General features: G+C 41.8%; 2 protein-coding genes across 3 annotated transcripts; both read right to left on the reverse strand.

Moving 5' to 3' along the window:
- Window positions 1-785: 785 nt before the first annotated feature.
- Window positions 786-12,034, reverse strand: zgc:101731 (SNARE_SNAP25N and SNARE_SNAP23C domain-containing protein). The gene is made up of 8 exons (XM_029673006.2): window positions 11,548-12,034; window positions 6,944-7,127; window positions 6,423-6,464; window positions 6,133-6,181; window positions 5,208-5,319; window positions 4,756-4,893; window positions 3,712-3,856; window positions 786-3,616 (listed from the first exon to the last, which is right to left on the reverse strand). Exons 2-8 carry the CDS (start codon window positions 7,025-7,027, stop codon window positions 3,551-3,553), a joined length of 636 nt encoding a protein of 211 aa, XP_029528866.1. The 5' UTR covers window positions 7,028-7,127; window positions 11,548-12,034; the 3' UTR covers window positions 786-3,550.
- A 58-nt stretch (window positions 12,035-12,092) lies between these two features.
- LOC115137020 (calpain small subunit 1-like) lies at window positions 12,093-17,637 on the reverse strand. Of its 2 annotated transcripts, none has more exons than XM_029673003.2 (11): window positions 17,492-17,637; window positions 17,070-17,155; window positions 16,809-16,845; window positions 16,534-16,626; window positions 15,380-15,437; window positions 15,017-15,081; window positions 14,827-14,895; window positions 14,475-14,553; window positions 12,864-12,980; window positions 12,698-12,756; window positions 12,093-12,553 (listed from the first exon to the last, which is right to left on the reverse strand). In XM_029673003.2, exons 2-11 carry the CDS (start codon window positions 17,114-17,116, stop codon window positions 12,527-12,529), a joined length of 651 nt encoding a protein of 216 aa, XP_029528863.1. In that variant the 5' UTR covers window positions 17,117-17,155; window positions 17,492-17,637; the 3' UTR covers window positions 12,093-12,526. The 2 variants fall into 2 exon arrangements, with proteins under 2 accessions (XP_029528863.1, XP_029528864.1); XM_029673004.2 differs by lacking the exon at window positions 17,492-17,637 and adding an exon at window positions 17,321-17,468.
- Window positions 17,638-18,978: the final 1,341 nt, after the last annotated feature.

Below are 18,978 nucleotides of genomic sequence, written 5' to 3' on the forward strand. Positions count from 1 at the left end.
GTCTGTTTTTCTGCAAAGGGACCAGAACGACTGATCCGTGTAAAGGAAAGAATGAATGGGGCCATGTATCGTGAGATTTTGAGTGAAAACCTCCTTCCATCAGCAAGGGCATTGAAGATGAAACGTGGCTGGGTCTTTCAACATGGCAATGATCCCAAACACACCGCCCGGGCAACGCAGGAGTGGCTTCGTAAGAAGCATTTCAAGGTAGTGGAGTGGCCGAGGCAGTCTCCAGATCTCAACCCCATAGAAAATCATTGTAGGGAGTTGAAAGTCCGTGTTGCCCAGCAACAGCCCCAAAACATCACTGCTCAAGAGGAGATATGCATGGAGGAATGGGCCAAAATACCAGCAACAGTGTGTGAAAACCTTGTGAAGACTTACAGAAAACGTTTGACTGTCATTGCCAACAAAGGGTATATAACAAAGTATTGAGATAAACTTTTGTTATTGACCAAATACTTATTTTCCACCATAATTTGCAAATAAATTCATAAAAAATCCTACAATGTGATTTTCTGGATTTTTTTTCTCATTTTGTCTGTCATAGTTGAAGTGTACCTATGATGAATATTACAGGCCTCTCTCATCTTTTTAAGTGGGAGAACTTGCACAATTGGTGGCTGACTAAATACTTTTTTGCCCCACTGTATGTATCAAAAGTAAAATAATAAATAATTTCAAATTCCTTATATTAAGCAAACCATAATGCACAATTGTTTGTGTTTTTGAAAATGTACGGATAGCCAGGGGTACACTCCAACACTCAGACATCATTCAAAAACAGAGAGTCTGGCCAGATCAGAGGCAGTAGAGGTGACCAGGGATGTTCTCTTGATAAGTGTAACGAGTACTTTTGAGTGTCAGGTAAAATGTATGGAGTAAAAAGTACATCATTTTCTTTAGGAATGTAGTGAAGTAAAAGTTCTCAAGAATATAAATAATAAAGTGAAGTACAGATACCACACAAAACTACTTAAGTAGTACCTTAAAGTATTTTTACTTAAGTACTTTACACCACTGGTATATATTACTGATTATGATTGCAGACAGAGCCCAGTGAGTGGAATGGTGCAATATTGAATTAGTCATATTTTGATAAGGTGCATGCATGGGGATGTCCACGTCACCCAGAGATATGTCCATGCAGTAGAGATGCACCTAGCGGACTGAAACGTCACTGTTGTAGGCATATTTCAGCTAGTGCTATCTAGACTTGCACTGGCAAACAAACCATTACATTAGCTACCTAAATGTGAAGTAAATTCAACTGAGGAGAAATAGAAAATGGAGACTTAAATTGAAAATGTGCAGGATACCCCTTTCCGGTTTCCCTGACTTCTATTTTGTATATACTGTGTTGTGCTTGTTCGGGTAACACTCCTCACAGGACGTTTGCTGTACGTTTTTTTGTTGGTGAGATGAAACTGCCAAAACTGTGAAAGGTATTATTGTATGTCAGAATTGCAACACAAGATTTGTTCAAGCTTAAAATGTTAGTCCGTAATCGTAACATGGTGCTTTCTATGTGCGCAGATTAACTTTTGTTTCACGCATGGCTTTTCTTACGATCCTAACAATTTACGTATGGATTTTCTTACGATTGTAACGATACGTGCAGTACCAGTCAAAAGTTTGGACACACGTACTCATTCAAGGTTTTTTCTTTATTTTTTAAAACTATTTTCTACATTGTAGAATAATAGTGAAGAAATCAAAACTATGAAATAACACATGGAATCATGTAGTAACCAAAAAAGTGTTAAACAAATCAAAATATATATTTGATTCTTCAAAGTAGCCATCCTTTGCCTTGATGACAGCATTGCACACTCTTGGAATTCTGTCAACCAAGTTCATGAGGTGGAATGCATTTCAATGAATATGTGTGCCTTGACAAATGTCAATTTGTGGAATTTCTTTCCTTCTTAATGCGTTTGAGCCAATCAGTTGTGTTGTGACAAGGTAGGGGTGGTAAACAGAAGATAGCCCTATTTTGCAAAAGACCAAGTCCATATTATGGCAAGAACAGCTCAAATAATCAAAGAGAAACAACAGTCCATCATTACTTTAAGACATGGTCAGTCAATACAGAAAATTTCAAGAAAGTTTGAAAGTTTCTTCAAGTGCGGTCGCAAAAACCATCAAGCGCTATGACGAAACTGGCTCTCATGAGGACAGCCACAGGAAAGTAAGACCCAGAGTTATCTCTGCTGCAGAGAATAAGTTCATTTGAGTCACCAGCCTCAGAAATTGCAGCCCAAATAAATGCTTCACAGAGTTCAAGTAACAGACACATATCAACATCAACTGTTCAGAGGAGACTGGGTGAATCAGGCCTTCATGGTCGAATTGCTGCAAAGAAACCACTACTAAAGGACACCAATAAGAATAAGAGACTTGTTTGGGCCAAGAAACACTAGCAATGGACATTAGACTGGTGGAAATCTGTCATTTGGTCTGATGAGTCCAAATTTGAGATTTTTGGTTCCAACCACCGTGTCTTTGTGAGACGCGGAGTAGGTGAGAGGATGATCTCTACATGTGGTTCCCACCGTGAAGCATGGAGGAGGTGTGATGGTGTGTGATTTATTTAGAATTCTAGGCACAGTTAACCAGCATAGCTACCACAGTATTCTGCAGTTATACGCCATCCCATCTGGTTTGCACTTAGTGGGACTATCATTTGACCCAACACACCTCCAGGCTGTGTAAGGGCTATTTCACCAAGAAGGAGAGTGATGTAGTGCTACATCAGATGACCTGGCCTCCACAATCACCTGACCTCAATCCAATTGAGATGGTTTGGGATGAGTTGGACCGAGTGAAGGAAAAGCAGCCAACAAGTGTGGGAACTCCTTCACGACTGTTGGAAAAGCATTTTCCTCATGAAACTGGTGAGGAGAATGCCAAGAGTGTGCAAAGCGGTCATCACGGCAAAGGGTGGCTACTTTGAAGAATCTCTGGTTACTACATGATTCCATATGTGTTATTTCATAGTTTTGATGTCTTCACTATTATTCTACAATGTAGAAAATAGTTTAAAAAATAAAGAAAAGCCCTTGAATGAGTAGGTGTGTCCAAACTTTTCACGGGTACTGTACGTTCAATCTTATGGCAGGTATCCTGCTCCATAGAGGACGGGCATCGAAAGAGGACCAGAGGGAGGATGGTGAAAGAGCGAAGGGGATGTGTATCTCGTTTCTCGAAAATCTAGCCAACAGATGGCAGCAGTGTGGTACAGGCTGGGTATCTGGGTACCAGTCTCTCTAGCGTTCCACTTCTTGTACTCTTTTTTTTGTCATGTGACATGTGACATGGAGTACCAAGAGTGGAATGTAATAACTGAACAGAGACTGGCAAACAGGCGTGGGTTAATGTAGAGCCAGGTATGAATAATGATGTGTACCCTGCTGCTCAGACTTTAGGATAAGGCATACACGATCATTTGGCAGATTTTCTATGTGGGTGAACGGTCACTGAACGCATATTGGCACAGAACGACAGGGAGTAGATAAGATCACACAGCAGAGACTGACAATCTTCCTCTTTATCTCTTCATTAGATTGTTAGCTTTCTGATTGGCAGCATCGATGCGGGATACATTGAGAATGGCCTGTAAAAAAAACACATTAGATTCATGTTCAACCCAGAATTGGTCATCTATTGCTATTGAATAAATAGCTGTATGGCAGGTACTATAGGACTGACCTTGCCCTGAATGCGGTCAATCTGGACATTCTGCGTGTCGATCTCATTGCCCATGTCCAGTGCCATGCTCTTCAGGTTGCCTATAATGCTGCCTACATGTCCCAGATTCTCCTCCATCTCATCTTCGCGTGCATCATTTGTCACCCTGACAGAAAGACAAGACAGAAATACAGATAAAGAGAAAACACACCGGCAGAATGTAGATTTTGCAGATGTCAGTTTGTACATTTAACATAAGTTTCAGTAGATCATTGTTTTCGGAAGGCGTGTTTTCCCTGCATCCAGGGAGGGGCATAGGTTTGTATAAATGTCCTCTGTTTGGCCAGGTGCTCCTACCGCACATGACAGGTGACTGGTTCTATATGTCAATGTGTTATAGACAAGAGTAAATATCCCCCGGCTGCCACACACAGCCTCTGTTAGGTACACAGTCCTTGGTGCTATAAATGAGCAAGTATTTTCAATGGCGGCCAAATTCATCAGAAAATACTTGTAAACCAAAAAGTATATGCAGGCTGCATCAAGGTGCATTCAAGGTTTTTTTCTGGATCAAAAAAAGGCTTTGGTGGTTGTTGTGTCGGAAAGGATCTTTGTGTTTTAAAGCCAATTTCTAGCAATTTTACACATTTTTCCATCGACCTGAGAGAAATGTTAATTTCCTGCAATTCTATACATTCTGCTATGAAGCTGAGTGAACATTTAGCAGTTTTAAGCTCATTTTTGTGTTCTTATGCTCAAACATTACAATGAAATCTAAATTCCTGAATCCATAATTTTTGTCTATTAAAATTAAATACGTTTTTACAGTTTTTTTTAATGTTTTTTTTTTACGCTGTTTGGAATTAGCGGCCCAAGACTTGTTTATGGAGAATTTTTTAAAATTATTAGCCCATATCCATAATGGTGTGATATAGGCCTACTGTATGTGTGTACAACAAAAATAAGCTGTCGTTCTCTTAGGAATAGTGAGGGCATGTGCACGTCTTTGAGTATTGGGATTTGTTGCCTTGCTATTGGGGTTGTCATGCCATTGACCATTATTACTTGCTTATGTAGCCTCCGCTCATGATCATCTGCTCTCTCTCATCCACCACGCGTGAGGACGGTTGGCCGGACACCACCCCATCCTGGTTGTTCCCCCACACCTTCTTATAGGCACCACTCTCCTCAAAGTCCTTCAGCCTATGCAGAGGCACAGACAGGACAGAGCACATCAGACAGCCATACACACAAATCTTAATACCACAGTACATTGTGTTAACTCAAGAGTACAACAAAGGGTCACCTGCATGAAATAAACAAAACTTCTGATCTAAGCCCTGACATGTTGAAGAATGAAGTAAGAGACAAGCCAAGCAAGGAGTCTTATGCGCAGCAACTGGCAAACAAACTGTAAAGACCGGCACACAGACATGCACATTAATACTTGAGGAAGGAACCATGTTATCCCCATCTGCTCCTGACACTCATGACCCCTCCCACCTGCCAACACCTACTTATCACAGGAACACAGACCGCAGCATTTGCCCAGGTCTGTGAGGTTCTTTTCAGCCTCCTTCATATCCGAGTTGATCTGGTCCAGGCCCTCCTCAATCCGCTCCAGTTGCTCTGGACAACGCAAAACGTGAGGGAAGGGTAGGAATGGGAGAGGTGGAGGAAAGTGGGGAGAATGAGGGAGAACGTAATATAACACAAAACTGTTCTATCACCAAAGCTCCCAACTGACAAAGGAAAGCCAGCGGTCAAGCATAATGCAATTGCGCAAATATGGTATGTGCAAACCCCAAAACTGAGAACAGGACACAAATGATTTAATAATGGTACACACAAGTCCATAAAATGCCTGGTATTGTGTGAGTAGAAGAGCAGACTTCTAGTCACCCAATCTCATAATGGAGCAAAACAAAAACAGACACAAAATGAATCATGGACTGGAGCAGAGGCGGGATGGATGGACAGACAGACTGTCTGGTTGCCGGTTGGCCTGACGGGCACTCAGGTGACACACAGATGACAGGTGTCCACAGAGCAGGGCAGACCTACTTGGTGCGGGGCCAGATGCACAGGCCACAACACTTGGCCATGTCAGTGAGGTTTTTCTCAGCCTCTTTCATATCCTTGTTGATTTGATCCATCCCCTCATCGATGCGGTCCAGTTGCTCTGCCCATATGGGGCAGGTGGGGAACATGAGTGGGGTGGATAGGAGAGACACAGGAGGGAACACACACATACAGTACATACACACAAAAGCAGACACAAATAGCCTACACTCATCTAGTATACTGACAAAAACATGAGCACCCACTTATGGATATACATACAAGAACAAGGACCATCTAAGGTTTCTGTTGTAAGATTGACATCGATGTGTCCACATCTTCCAATGGGAGAAAATGATTATATAACGTCCATTTCATTACCTCCTTGTTCGTCCAGCATGACCAGGGCCCGGATTCCTGAATCTTTGCTCTATTGAGATCAGAAATGGCATTAGATTAGATTCACCATAATGTGGCTATAATGTTCATGATTTTTGCATTGAATCAAATGAAGACTCTTCGGTTAAAGGACTGAATGAATGGAGTACATTATCGGTAGGCTGCCAAAAGAAATCAACCAGAGATACTGTGATTATAATGACAATGACGTGTCATTATTAGGGCTTGGTCAACAGAGGCAGAGTGAGTGGCAGGTGCTGAGTCTCCCATACCTCCTCTACTAGCTGCATCATACGACGGGTACTCTCCAGGGACTGGAGGAGGAGGGTCAGAGAGACAGGACACAATTAGAGGATTTAGTTACCTTAGATACAGTACTAAAAACATAAACAGACTCATTTCAGTGGTCTGTGTGCCAAGAATGTGTTTGTACAGAATGCTGGGGCCTTTCTCCAGGGAATTTGCTGATGCTGAAGTAATTGGACTGGGAATTAGATGTGATGTGCAGTAAGTAACCTTTACCCAAGGGGAAAACCCTCTGGGAGAGTGGCTTAGGGTGATGTCACTGTGTAATCTCTTGATATTGCAACTCTGAAAACAATGCCCGGGTATGGCAGGTAACCTTTTCTATAGCTCCAGGCATGATTTACCCTTTATCGTGGGGGCCAATGGTCAACAGCCAACGGCTATGGGGAAATTGTGTATTGATCTTAAAAAAGTGCAGCTGAACCTTCTGTTGTTGATATTTCAAAGTTAAAGAAGTTAGTGGTCTTGAGATGATATGTGACATTACCTCATCTGTTACCTGGTTGGCCCTCCTCTGCAGCTCCTCCTGCTCTGTCCTCACGGGCGAGTCGGCAGCCATCTTGCCTGACATCTGCAGAAGCCGCGGAAGGACAGCACAGTCTGTCTGGTTTGCTCAGGAGCCTCTTTCCCAAGAAGCAAGGCTAGTGCATCAGGTGGCTTTGACACCCGTCCTGGTAAAGACAATGAAAACAGTGCAACAGTGCAGAGCTCTTTATGGGCAGTTTTTGTGCAGAGTACAGTAATTAGAAAATCTAGGCAGTATCACCCAGAAAATTACCCCTCTAATTACCCATTGCTCTTTGAGTGAGCTTGAAGACATGGAACAATACTATTAAGGACACATTGGATCAGTCATGATTTCAGCATGATCTGTTGGTTCAACTCTGTGGCTACACAGCCTTTCTCTCAGCCGCCATTGGAGCCCCATAGTTCTGAAAACCTGGATATTTGCACCTGGCATGTCAGTTTGATCACTGAATTTTCTACCCTGCTTGTTTTCTCCTCACCCCTCTCCATCCCCACTTGACTCTGTGCCTCTACTGCCTATACTTTCAGATCATATTCCATTCATTGCTTAACATAATTGGTGCCTATTTCACAAAACCTCTCTTGTTCCTCAGACTCTTTCACCTACAGTACATGCATCTCACATACACTCCTTCCATTCTGTTGTGAGGGAGTCGAGATGACAGTGCACCATGCAGCAGCCTCCTTATAATTACCATTAATCACCACCTGCCTCACCCAGGCAACATGCTGAGAGACAAGAGGAGAGGGAGAGAAAGAAATGGAGAGAGAAAAAGAGGGATAGAGGTGGGGGAAGGAGGAAAACAGAAGGAAAGAAAAGAGACAACCAGAACTAACAGTATGTTTTGTCTGGGAATGAAGGGCTGCAAAGATTGTGACAAGTACTGTATATATGATGATGGTTAGAAGTTGTTGTATAAGGATGGGTGCACCTCAGCTACGCTCAAGGTTCTAAACGATATCATAACCACCATCGATAAAAGACAATACTGTGCAGCAGTCTTCATCGACCTGGCCAAGGCTTTCGACTCTGAGAATGCGGTGATTGACATCGGCATTGGTTTCTCAAATGACTGCCTCGCCTGGTTCACCAACTACTTCTCAGATAGAGTTCAGTGTGTCAAATCGGAGGGCCTGTTGTCCAGACCTCTGGCAGTCTCTATGGGGGTTCCACAGGGTTCAATTCTCGGGCCGACTCTTTTCTCTGTATACATCAATGATGTCGCTTTTGCTGCTGGTGATTCTCTGATCCACCTTTACGCAGACAACACCATTATGTATACTTCTGGCCCCTCTTTGGACACTGTGTTAACAAACCTCCAGACGGGATTCAATGCCGTACAACACTCCTTCCGTGGACTCCAACTGCTCTTAAATGCAAGTAAAACTAAATGCATGCTCTTCAACCGATCGCTGCCTGCATCCGCCCGCCCGTCTAGCATCACTACTCTGGACGGCTCTGACTTAGAATATGTGGACACCTACAAATACCTAGGTGTCTGGTTAGACTGTAAACTCTCCTTCCAGACTCACATTAAGCATCTCCAATCCAAAATTAGATATAGAATCGGCTTCCTATTTCGCAACAAAGCATCCTTCACTCATGCTGCCAAACATACCCTCGTAAAACTGACTTCCCTACCGATCCTTGACTTTGGCGATGTCATTTACAAAATAGCCTCCAACACTCTACTCAGCAAATTGGATGTAGTCTATCACAGTGCCATCAGTTTTGTCATCAAAGCCCCATATACTACCCACCACTGCAACCTGTATGCTCTCGTTGGCTGGCCCTCGCTTCATATTCGTCGCCAAACCCACTGGCTCCAGGTCATCTATATGTCTTTGCTGGGTAAAGCCCCGCCTTATCTCAGCTCACTGGTCACCATAGCAGCACCGACCCATAGCACGTGCTCCAGCAGGTATATTTCACTGGTTATCCCCAAAGCCAACTCCTCATTTGTCCGCCTTTCCTTCCAGTTCTCTGCTGCCAATGACTGGAACGAATTGCACAAATCATTGAAGCTAGTGTCTTATATCTCCTTCACTAACTTTAAGCATCAGCTGTAAGAGCAGTTTACCGATCATTGCACCTGTACACAGCCCAACTGTAAATAGCCGATCCAACTACCTCATCCCCATATTGTAACTTATTTTTTTGCTGCTTTGTACCCCAGTATCTCTACTTGCACCTTCATCTTCTGCACATCTATCACTCCAGTGTTTAATTGTAAAATTGTAATTATTTCGCTACTATGGTCCATTTGTTGCCTTACCTCCCTAATCTTACTACATTTGCACACACTGTTTATATATGTTTCTATTGTGTTATTGACTGTACATTTGTTTATCCCATGTGTAACTGTTCTGTAAAAACTGTTCTGTGTTTTTTGTGTCGCACTGCTTTGCTTTATCTTGGCCAGGTTATAGTTGTAAATGAAAACTTGTTCTCAACTGAACTACCAGGTTAAATAAAGGTGAAATCACTGACGTGATCTTCCTGTCTGGGTTGGCGCACCCCCTTGGGTTGTGCCGTGGCAGAGATCTTTGTGGGCTATACTCGGCCTTGTCTCAGGATGGTAAGTTGGTGGTTAAAGATATCCCTCTAGTGGTGTGGGGGCTGTGCTTTGGCAAAGTGGGTGGGGTTATATCCTGCCTGTTTGGCCCTGTCCGGGGGTATCGTCGGATGGGACCACAGTGTCTCCTGACCCCTCCTCTCAGCCTCCAGTATTTATGCTGCAGTAGTTTATGTGTCGGGGGGCTAGGGTCAGTCTGTTATATCTCGAGTATTTCTCTTGTCTTATCCTGTGTCCTGTGTGAATTTAAGTATGCTCTCTCTAATTCTCTCTTTCTCTCTTTCTTTCTCCCTCTCGGAGGACCTGAGCCCTAGGACCATGCCTCAGGACTACCTGGCATGATGACTCCTTGCTGTCCCCAGTCCACCTGGCCGTGCTGCTGCTCCTGTTTCAACTGGTCTGCCTGCGGCTATGGAACCCTGACATGTTCACCGGATGTGCTACCTGTCCCAGACCTGCTGTTTTAAACTCTCTAGAGACAGCAGGAGCAGTAGAGCTACTCTGAATGATCGGCTATGAAAAGCCAACTGACATTTACTCCTGAGGTGCTGAGGTTCTTCCTAGGTTTTGGCCTTTCTATGGAGTTTTTCCTAGCCACCGTGCTTCTACACCTGCATTGCTTGCTGTTTGGGGTTTTAGGCTGGGTTTCTGTACAGCACTTTGAGATATCAGCTGATGTAAGAAGGGCTATATAAATACATTTGATTTGATTTAGATTTGAACTAAAAAAAATATTTAAAAAAGGATGCCCATATGAAAAACTGGTTTTCTGTGGAGTCACACCTGGAATGAGACTTTGAGAACTTTGAACCAGAGCTGTTTTATCTCCGTGCAGATTTCCTGTCTCCTGCCCTTGATTCAATGACCACTGTATCTGCTGTACCAGATAGACAGATGAGTGAGACAGACAATACATCTCAACCAAAGGCTTCCTGTTGCTCTCCCACTCACCCACCTACGCATCACATCGTTGATGGTCATGACAGCCATTTTGACAACTCACGAGGGAGACATATAACAGGGTTGCCTATCTTTCAGACACAGAACTTGCTCTATTAAAAAAAAGCTGTGAAGTATTATGTGTAACACGTGCCTGATTTCGTATGCTTAAATAGAAGAACAGAACGAATATGAAAGAAAGTCACAGTCCCAATCAACATAGTTATAGGACAAGCAGAGGAAGTAAGTTAGGGTGTTCTCATAGCACGTTTGAGGAACGAATAAAACAGAAGGGCTGAAATGAGACAAGCATGCTGATTCATAGCTTAGGGGAAAATCCCCTAAAATTTTAGGGGGAAATTCACACCTTTATGGCATATTTTTGGTGCATTTTGTGTGTTTGTTTGACAACATGTGTGTTTGCCAACCCGCTCAGAACTATATATTTGTCTAACGTTAACCTGCTGTAAATGTCAACCTGCATGGCCCCTGAAAAGGACAGAGATGAGTGTCCACTGCATAACATGGCTTCTGACATCACGGATCATGGCTACCCACTGAAGAGGACTGCCACCATAGTAATTATCACTGATGAGTAAATACCATTAATTCTACACCCCTACTAGAATAATAATCTACCCCCCTACACTAAAACACTAATAAGACAATATGATGTTATAGAAACATGTTTTCAAGAAGAGCATTGATCACCTCATCAAGGACTGGGCAGCTACAAGGAATGGGAGGATTCAGCAAATTGTGTTTCATGAGACCTATTATTGCAATGTTCACATAGTACCAAGTAACATGCATGTTTGTTTACATCAAGAATAGATACTTATATATATTTTTTTTTATTTAACTTTCACAAACTTATCAAACAGTGGATTTAGCCAGTCTTTGTTGTAACTCTTTTAGGCCGTAAATAAATAGATAAACAGTGTTGATGCGATGGGTCAAGCTTAGCCTCCACATAGCCTATATTATAATATATAAACCACCTACGTCTATAAAGTGATAAACACTGTTAAATCGCCTCTAAACTTACCTTTAACTTAATGTATATGAGGGGTCGTGTTTGCCTTGACTTTGCCCAACAATCCACTGGAACATCCGTCACCTGTTTGTTCATTGATCTACCCGGTCCCTCAGCATCATCTCGAAGGTTTTTGTTCCTGCCTTCCAGGTCCGCTCTGCTCCCAGGTAAGTCCGATGACACGCCCCGATTACCACCCGCTCACCCAATTGGTGGCTCTATCTTCGACGTTACATCCCGGCGAGTGGTCTCTCATTTTATTGTCTCTAGTCCTTCCTCCGCGATCACGCCCCCTTGAACAGCCGCTCTCTCGTTGCTCTGGAAACGGCCCGGGTACCTGTGCACGTCACCAGCCGTTGTTCTGTTGTGCTTCTCCTTTTGCCCATGCAGTGTGTAAATAAAGGTAATAGGCAGCAAAGATTCGGCTATTAGTCGGCAGAGGTGGAAGTTAAGAGTGATGAATAACTGAATAACAATCAACATTATTATTGACTTGGTTTGTAAAAGTCAGTCAAAAAGCTACAATAAAACAAAAATATTAAAGTTATTTACAAACATACGAGAGAACATTTCTTTAATGAGCAAAAGCAGAACATTTAGAAATTGTAATAAATGAGATATCTGCAAGTATTAGCTAATATTGCCCCTTTATTGAGCACTAGAATGTATATATTACATTACATAGCAGTATGGAATGTTTGACCAAGTGTCTTGCTGGAAAAAAGGAAAACACAAAACTTTAAAATATTTGGGAATATAGAAAGGTATTTGAGTTTGGCCTATTGGACAGAAAATGGATTTGTGCTTTCCTAGGTTGCTGCAATGCTGCCATCTAGTGAAGAATTGAATGAACTTGCATGACTAAATGACGTATGAACGTCTGTAAACAATAATAACAATGGTCATATGAAATAAAAATCTAAAATAAGAGAAAGAGAGAGAGATAAATGAAGAGATGAATGTAGGATTTTTGTAGGCTTTCCCTGATGTTTTATGAGTACATGGTCAACTGAAGCCACTGTGGAGAAAGCAGAACACAAAAAGATGTGTGGTTATTTAGGTCTAATTTCAGTTCCTATATCCAGTCATTAATCTTAAAAATGGTCCCTAACCCTAAACATACCGTTCAAATGCAAAGAGAAAATAGTGAAAACTAATGTACCTCCTGGATGTTGACTTTGATGATTCCATCATCATCTTTGTCCAGAGTCTTGAAAGCTCCTGAAAATGCACAAAACACTATTACTGAAGGGTAATGAAAAGGAAATAGTCTGAAATCAAGAACATAATCGGTCTGAACAGGGGAGGATTGAGGATCAGTCACTTACGACACATAGCGTCCAGTCTGACCAGGCACCCAATGTAGTTGTCAAAGTCCATGTTGCCCTGTTCATCACTGTACCTGCGTACCATCAACTGGAAGAGCTGGTCGTTGAGAGGGAAGCCTGCACACGGACATAACAGGAGAGAGACACCAATGAGACCAAACACATACACTACCTTTCAAGAGTGTGGGGTCACTGTTGAAAACTGTTGTTCTGATTAAAGAAGCAATAAAACTGGCCTTCTGTAGACTAGTTGAGTATTTGGAGCGTCAGCATTTGTTGGTTGGATTACAGGCTCGAAATGGCCAGAAACAAAGCACTTTCTTCTGAAACTCGTCAGTCTATTCTTGTTTTGATAAATTAAGGCTATTCCATGCGAGAAATTGCCAAGAAACTAAAGATCTCATACAACGCTGTATACAACGCTGTGTACAACTCCCTTCACAGAACAGCGCAAACGGGCTCTAACCAGAATATAAAGAGGAGTGGGAGGCCCCGGTGCACAACTGAGCAAGAGGACAAGTACCTTTGAGTGTCTAGTTTGAGAAACAGACACCTCAGAAGTTCTCAACTGGCAGCTTCATTAAATAGTACCAGCAAAACACCAGTCTCAATGTCAACAGTGAAGAGGCGACTCAGGGATGCTGGCCTTCCAGGCAGAGTTCCTCTGTCGAGTGTCTGTGTTCTTTTGCCCATCTTAATCTTTTATTTTTATTGGTCAGTCTGAGATATGTTTTTTTCTTTGCAACTCTGCCTAGAAGGCCAACATCCCGGAGTTGCATCTTCACTGTTGACATTGAGACTGGTGTTTTGCGGGTACTATTTAATAAAGCTGCCCATTGAGAACTTATGAGGCATCTGTTTCTCAAACTAGACACTCTAATGTGCTTGCCCTCTTGCCCTGTTGTGCACCGAGACCTCCCACTCCTCTTTCTATTCTGGTTAGGGCCAGTTTGCGCTGTTCTATGAAGGGAGTAGTACACAGCTTTGTACGAGATCTTCAGTTTCTTGGTAATTTCTCGCATCGATTAGCCTTAATTTCTCAGAACAAGAACAGACTGATGAGTTTCAGAAGAAAGTCTTTATTTCTGGCCATTTTGAACCTGTAATCCAACGCACAAATGCTGATGCTCCAGATACTCAAGTAGTCTAAAGACCAGTTTTATTGCTTCTTTAATCAGGACAACAGTTGTCAGCTGTGCTAACATAATTGCAAAAGGGTTTTCCAATGATCAATTAGCCTTTTAAAATGACAAACTTGGATTAGCTAACACAACGTGGCATTGGAACACAGGAGTGATGATTACTGATAATGGGCCTCTGTCCGCCTATGAAGATTAGAAATCTGCCGTTTCCAGCTACAACAGTCATTTACAACATGAACAATGTCTGCACTGTATTTCTAATCAATTTGAAAATAGTTTTTCTTTCAAAAACAAGGACATTTCTAAGTGACCCCAAACTTTTGAACGGTAGTGTATATGCAGGAACTAGCTAGCTTTCATCAGTTATCATGGCTGTTTGTTGTCACCGTTATGACACTGTTATAAAAGCCTTATGATGACAAAGAAATATGCATTTCCATGTTTTGGTTCTCATGATCTCTGAGCTCACCTGCAGCTTTGAAGGCAGCAGGAAGCTCTTGTGAGGAGATGAGCCCTGAGCGGTCCGTGTCATTTGATATGTAGATGCACTGAATCAGAACGGAAATAAGGTTACACAAGAGGTCAAAGTTCACAGCACCTTTTATTAAGAGTGTATTAACATGACATTTATAAAACAACATTCTTACAATAATGGAGTAAGAGGACTATTTGAAGTTGTAGGTGGTTTTATATGAATGCCTTGCAAATACATGCAAATAATTTATAGCTCAAGGCAAACGTTTCACAGAAATGTCCATCATTTCACACAATTGTTAATACAGTGCCGATTGTCAAAAATGTAACAAGAGGACTGAACTCACCTGCCATTTCTTAATGTTGTTCCATAAAAACTTGAACTCATGGAAACCTAGCTTTCCTGTGCTGTCGCTCTGTGTGCTCAGGGTTAAGGTAAAACTTAATATCAACTACTCTGATAGTATAGTATAGTATAGAATAGAATAGTGTAGTATAGTCCTCCATCCTAATATAGGCACTGATGTGGAAGGATACGTCCATGACAGCCACCATGCTCCTGCATGACTCGATGCTAAAGCCATCAGTCTTCAGGTCACTACCTGAAATGAACACAGACAGACCACTCTAAACCATTCCATGGAACTAGTCTTGTGCTTAGACAAACTCCATTATGCGTGCAGCAGGTGTCTAGATATGAGTAAAGTGTGTGTGTGTGTGTGTGTGTGTGTGTGTGTGTGTGTGTGTGTGTGTACAGAGAGTACATAGATACAAAAAGGCATGCATAGACATGCTTATGAACATAAGGTACATGCACACAGAAATATAAATACTATAAGAATGCAATGACAAAGACAAATATAGACACAAGCATGGCGTTTGTGTAAAAATAGGACTCACGTTTGCCAATGATCCTGTTGAGGATGTTCATCAGTTCAGTGGGGCTCACCTCCATGTCCTATAATACACAGATAGATACACAAGTATATCCTCATATGCTGTAAATGCCTACATGTATTTGGGTCACAACTCAGCTCACAAAAGGATAAGGACACTGAGATGACTTTAATGAACAGATGTGTCAGGAGTACAATCATGGACCAAATACATAGCTCTCTCTGTATTTGTGCGTGACATATTAGAATCACAATTATGGTAACAACTTCAAAACTTTCAGCGGGTACATTTGCAACAGGTATGTCTTTAGGTTCCCTCCACTTATGAGAAAGGCCTTAATGAGGCCGTCTAGTCATCCGTTTAAAGTCAACCACTGCCTGACGAGTGCCCAGAAGAACATGTAATACATGTATCCACTCTCAACAACAGTATATGACTCACACAGCCTCCACCCCCACCCACACAAAACTAACCAGGCAGGAGTCAGACAATAGTAGGTATAGAGAGAGAGGAGGAACCAGTCTCTCTTCTTGCTGTCTGTGGAATAAACCAGGGTTTTGGGTTGTCAACAACCACACCCTCAGCTTCTTACTCCACCACTGCCTGATCCAATAGCAGTCATATGAGCATACAGTTGCTGTTGAGAAGGGGAACATCTGTGGAGCCCTGGGCTACTACACATGGCCAGAACCAAAGGGGGCGGAATCGAATTATTTAAACCAACAGAAAGTCTTTACTGTACTCTACTAAAAGGCTTCTATTGGTTGGCAGCAGCGAATGACAGACAGCACATTAGAAGCGTCATTTCCAACATCTTTTGGGTGGCTGGATGAACCACATTCTGAGGTCTGGCTCCAGATGAAGCAGGGTGAATAAGTGGAGGGAGGGGTTTGGAATGCAAACTAGGCTTAACTTGGATACAAGAGGCGACAACAGGGCTTCACTTATTGTACCAGTGTACAATCAGCCCCGAAAATGAAATAACATTCCTGCCATGGATTGTTGGCTGCACCAACTTCAAAAGATAATATCTGTGACTTAATTAACACTGGTCGTTGGTCTGCTCTCTATTACAATAAACCACTAACGGTTGGATAACATAGGATCAGATATGATAGTAGTAGGAGTGCATAAGTTGAAAAACAATAAGTACTTACATCCCCAGCGAGTTGCTGGAACACCTTGCGAAACTGTGTCTCCTCGTCATTCTCCTTCGGCTTAGCGTAGGCCAGAGGTCTGCGTGGTGGGGGCTAGGACACAATCACAGACCAGGTTCTGTTAACACTGCGGTCCGGCATGCAGGACAGCAACAGTTGTGGTTCATTTTGCTCAAAAGAGTAGAGTTTACTTCTAAAACCTTCCAATTCACAGTGTTCATAAGACTAGGACAGTGTTCTGAGATGTTATCAAGGTTGTTAAAGGGTTAACTCACAGGCTCTGATGGCATGAATTGACCGGGGTCAACATTGCTGTTGGAGAAAACCAGAAGGACCATTGTCTATTACTATATATTAACTACTGAGTGTGCAACATCATGAATGAATTAAGTCAGTAACCTGACAGGGTGTGTGTGTGCTTGTTTGTGTGCTTGTTTGTGTGTGTGTGTGTGTGTGTGTGTGTGTGTGTGTGTGTGTGTGTGTGTGTGTGTGTGTGTGTGTGTGTGTGTGTGTGTGTCAAAAGGAGCCAGGCCTACCTCACAACATCCAGGATGCCACCAATGAGTTTTTTGGCCAGAAACATATTGAAGAGGAACTACAGGTGAAAATCTACAAAAGGAGCCTAGAGATAAAAAATAAAAAAAGGTAAAAAAAGAATAAGAGTTTGATCATTCAACATCTGATGAAAATCCATTTGTCCACCTTAAACAAAAAGGCGACAAAAGAGAGAAAGCAAGAAATATACATTTTGTCCACCTGTAATAAAATACATATACAATTTGTCCACCTGTAATAAATGTGTTATTGGTGGGGCTCCCTCAGAAAACTGCAACCTCGCCTGTATTGGTAAGCAGCACAAATAGTAACCTCTGCAGCAGATTTTAAAAGATTTTACAAGTGACGAAGAAGGCAAAACAAACGTGAAACCGTCAGATTAACTTGTTAAGGAAATACTTACAGCGACCAATGCGTTGCTAAAGTCGACCAGGACTGATGTGCTGGCACTCCTACTAGGTACAAAAACCAGCTTTACAAGTTATATTTCAACGCATCAGAGCTGTTTGTATTCTACCTCGGTGATCAGCGCTTCACACCCCTGCCTAGGGAGCACCTAGTCCTAGAGAAAGGCAGGTTGTCAATGACTCTGGGTCCTATAATCTGTAGTGCTATGATCAGAAGGACTGGTATTTCCCTAATAATAATATTATGGATGATGAGACTTTTTAAAAACCTTTTAATTACACATTTACTACACTTGTATTATGCATGATTCACATTGATTTAACATAATGAGGTAATGAGAGTACATGGGCCTTGTGGTGTAATGTTAATGTTGAACAGTGAAGTAGGGGGCAAGATTACGAAGTTATAATTTTCAGAATAGACCTCTTCAGATATTTTAATATCTGATCAATTAGTCTTCCATTAATGAATTATTCTCATCTGAATGTTGTAAATGGTTGGTTATTTGCACAAACCCAGCCTTTACTATAAATAATCCATACACCAATTGGCTTAATCCTTTATTTACTAACTAACTAAATAATCACAGAAATGCATAAACAAACAAACAGTAAATATTTTTTACTAAATAAGGACCTATTTGCCTAACCTACAAAGTGCATGGAATATGATGGAAACTAATGGACAAAAAGAAGAAGTTGCGGAATTTGTCCAGACAGAACGGGATCACTACACACAGTTGATAATTATCAGTTTTGAAATGCTAATCCTTTGCACATGAACGCCTCACTCATTCGGGAATAGTTGCACATCAATATCATATTTGGCCATGTGTCATTGTGATCTTTTCTGTTGGAATCTGATTTGGCTGCTGGAAGTTAATCCAAGTCTCACACTGTTTCTGAAGATTAAAGCCTAACCCTAATCTTAGAATGGATGACAAAACAGTACCATTTTTTTTAAATGTTCTCATAGATTAGATTTTGACTTTGTGTTGGTATTCTAGTGACAACCAGGTTTACATCATTTCTAGCTGCAGACTAGGGTAATTAGTAACTAAGATTTGCTCTTTTTATTCTGTAGGGATAGATGGTCTCAGAGTTTTAACTATTTCAGAGCTAAATGGATTTTAAACTGGGAGCCAATGCTAAATGGGGTATGGTTAGACTGAAAAACAGCTTCAATCCAAGCTCATGCTGTGGTTTTGCTTAGTCTTGGTACTCAAACCTGTCCCACCTCAGCTTACACCGAGGTATGCGTGGTCTGGAGAGGATTTACCTATATTGGGGTTATTCGTCCAATAGAAATACGTTCCATGACGCCAGATCATGTCTGTGCTCACAGGGGCGGGCCAATGACTTAGTTAAACTTTAAAGGGAATACAATTCTCTCACATTAAAGTTTTGACATCACATTACATCATTTTACAAATAGTTTAATCTTTACTCATTCATTTTATACAAGAATTAGATGCAAACACCA

Source organism: Oncorhynchus nerka, linkage group LG11 (assembly GCF_034236695.1).
Source record: "Oncorhynchus nerka isolate Pitt River linkage group LG11, Oner_Uvic_2.0, whole genome shotgun sequence".
NCBI classification, from domain to species: domain Eukaryota; kingdom Metazoa; phylum Chordata; class Actinopteri; order Salmoniformes; family Salmonidae; genus Oncorhynchus; species Oncorhynchus nerka.

Bases quoted from the DNA above. Each gene is read 5' to 3' on its own strand.
- zgc:101731 (XM_029673006.2), bottom strand. From the start codon at position 7,027: ATGTCAGGCAAGATGGCTGCCGACTCGCCCGTGAGGACAGAGCAGGAG. The intron at 6,465-6,943 runs GTAATGTCACAT...CTCCTCCTCCAG, and splicing joins CCAACCAGGTAACAGATGAG to TCCCTGGAGAGTACCCGTCG. The intron at 5,320-6,132 runs GTAATGAAATGG...TGCGTTGTCCAG, and splicing joins CATGCTGGACGAACAAGGAG to AGCAACTGGAGCGGATTGAG.
- LOC115137020 (XM_029673003.2), bottom strand. From the start codon at position 17,116: ATGTTTCTGGCCAAAAAACTCATTGGTGGCATCCTGGATGTTGTGAG. The intron at 15,438-16,533 runs GTAAGTACTTAT...TGTGTATTATAG, and splicing joins TCCAGCAACTCGCTGGGGAT to GACATGGAGGTGAGCCCCAC. The intron at 14,896-15,016 runs GTATCCTTCCAC...CTGAGCACACAG, and splicing joins GCATGGTGGCTGTCATGGAC to AGCGACAGCACAGGAAAGCT.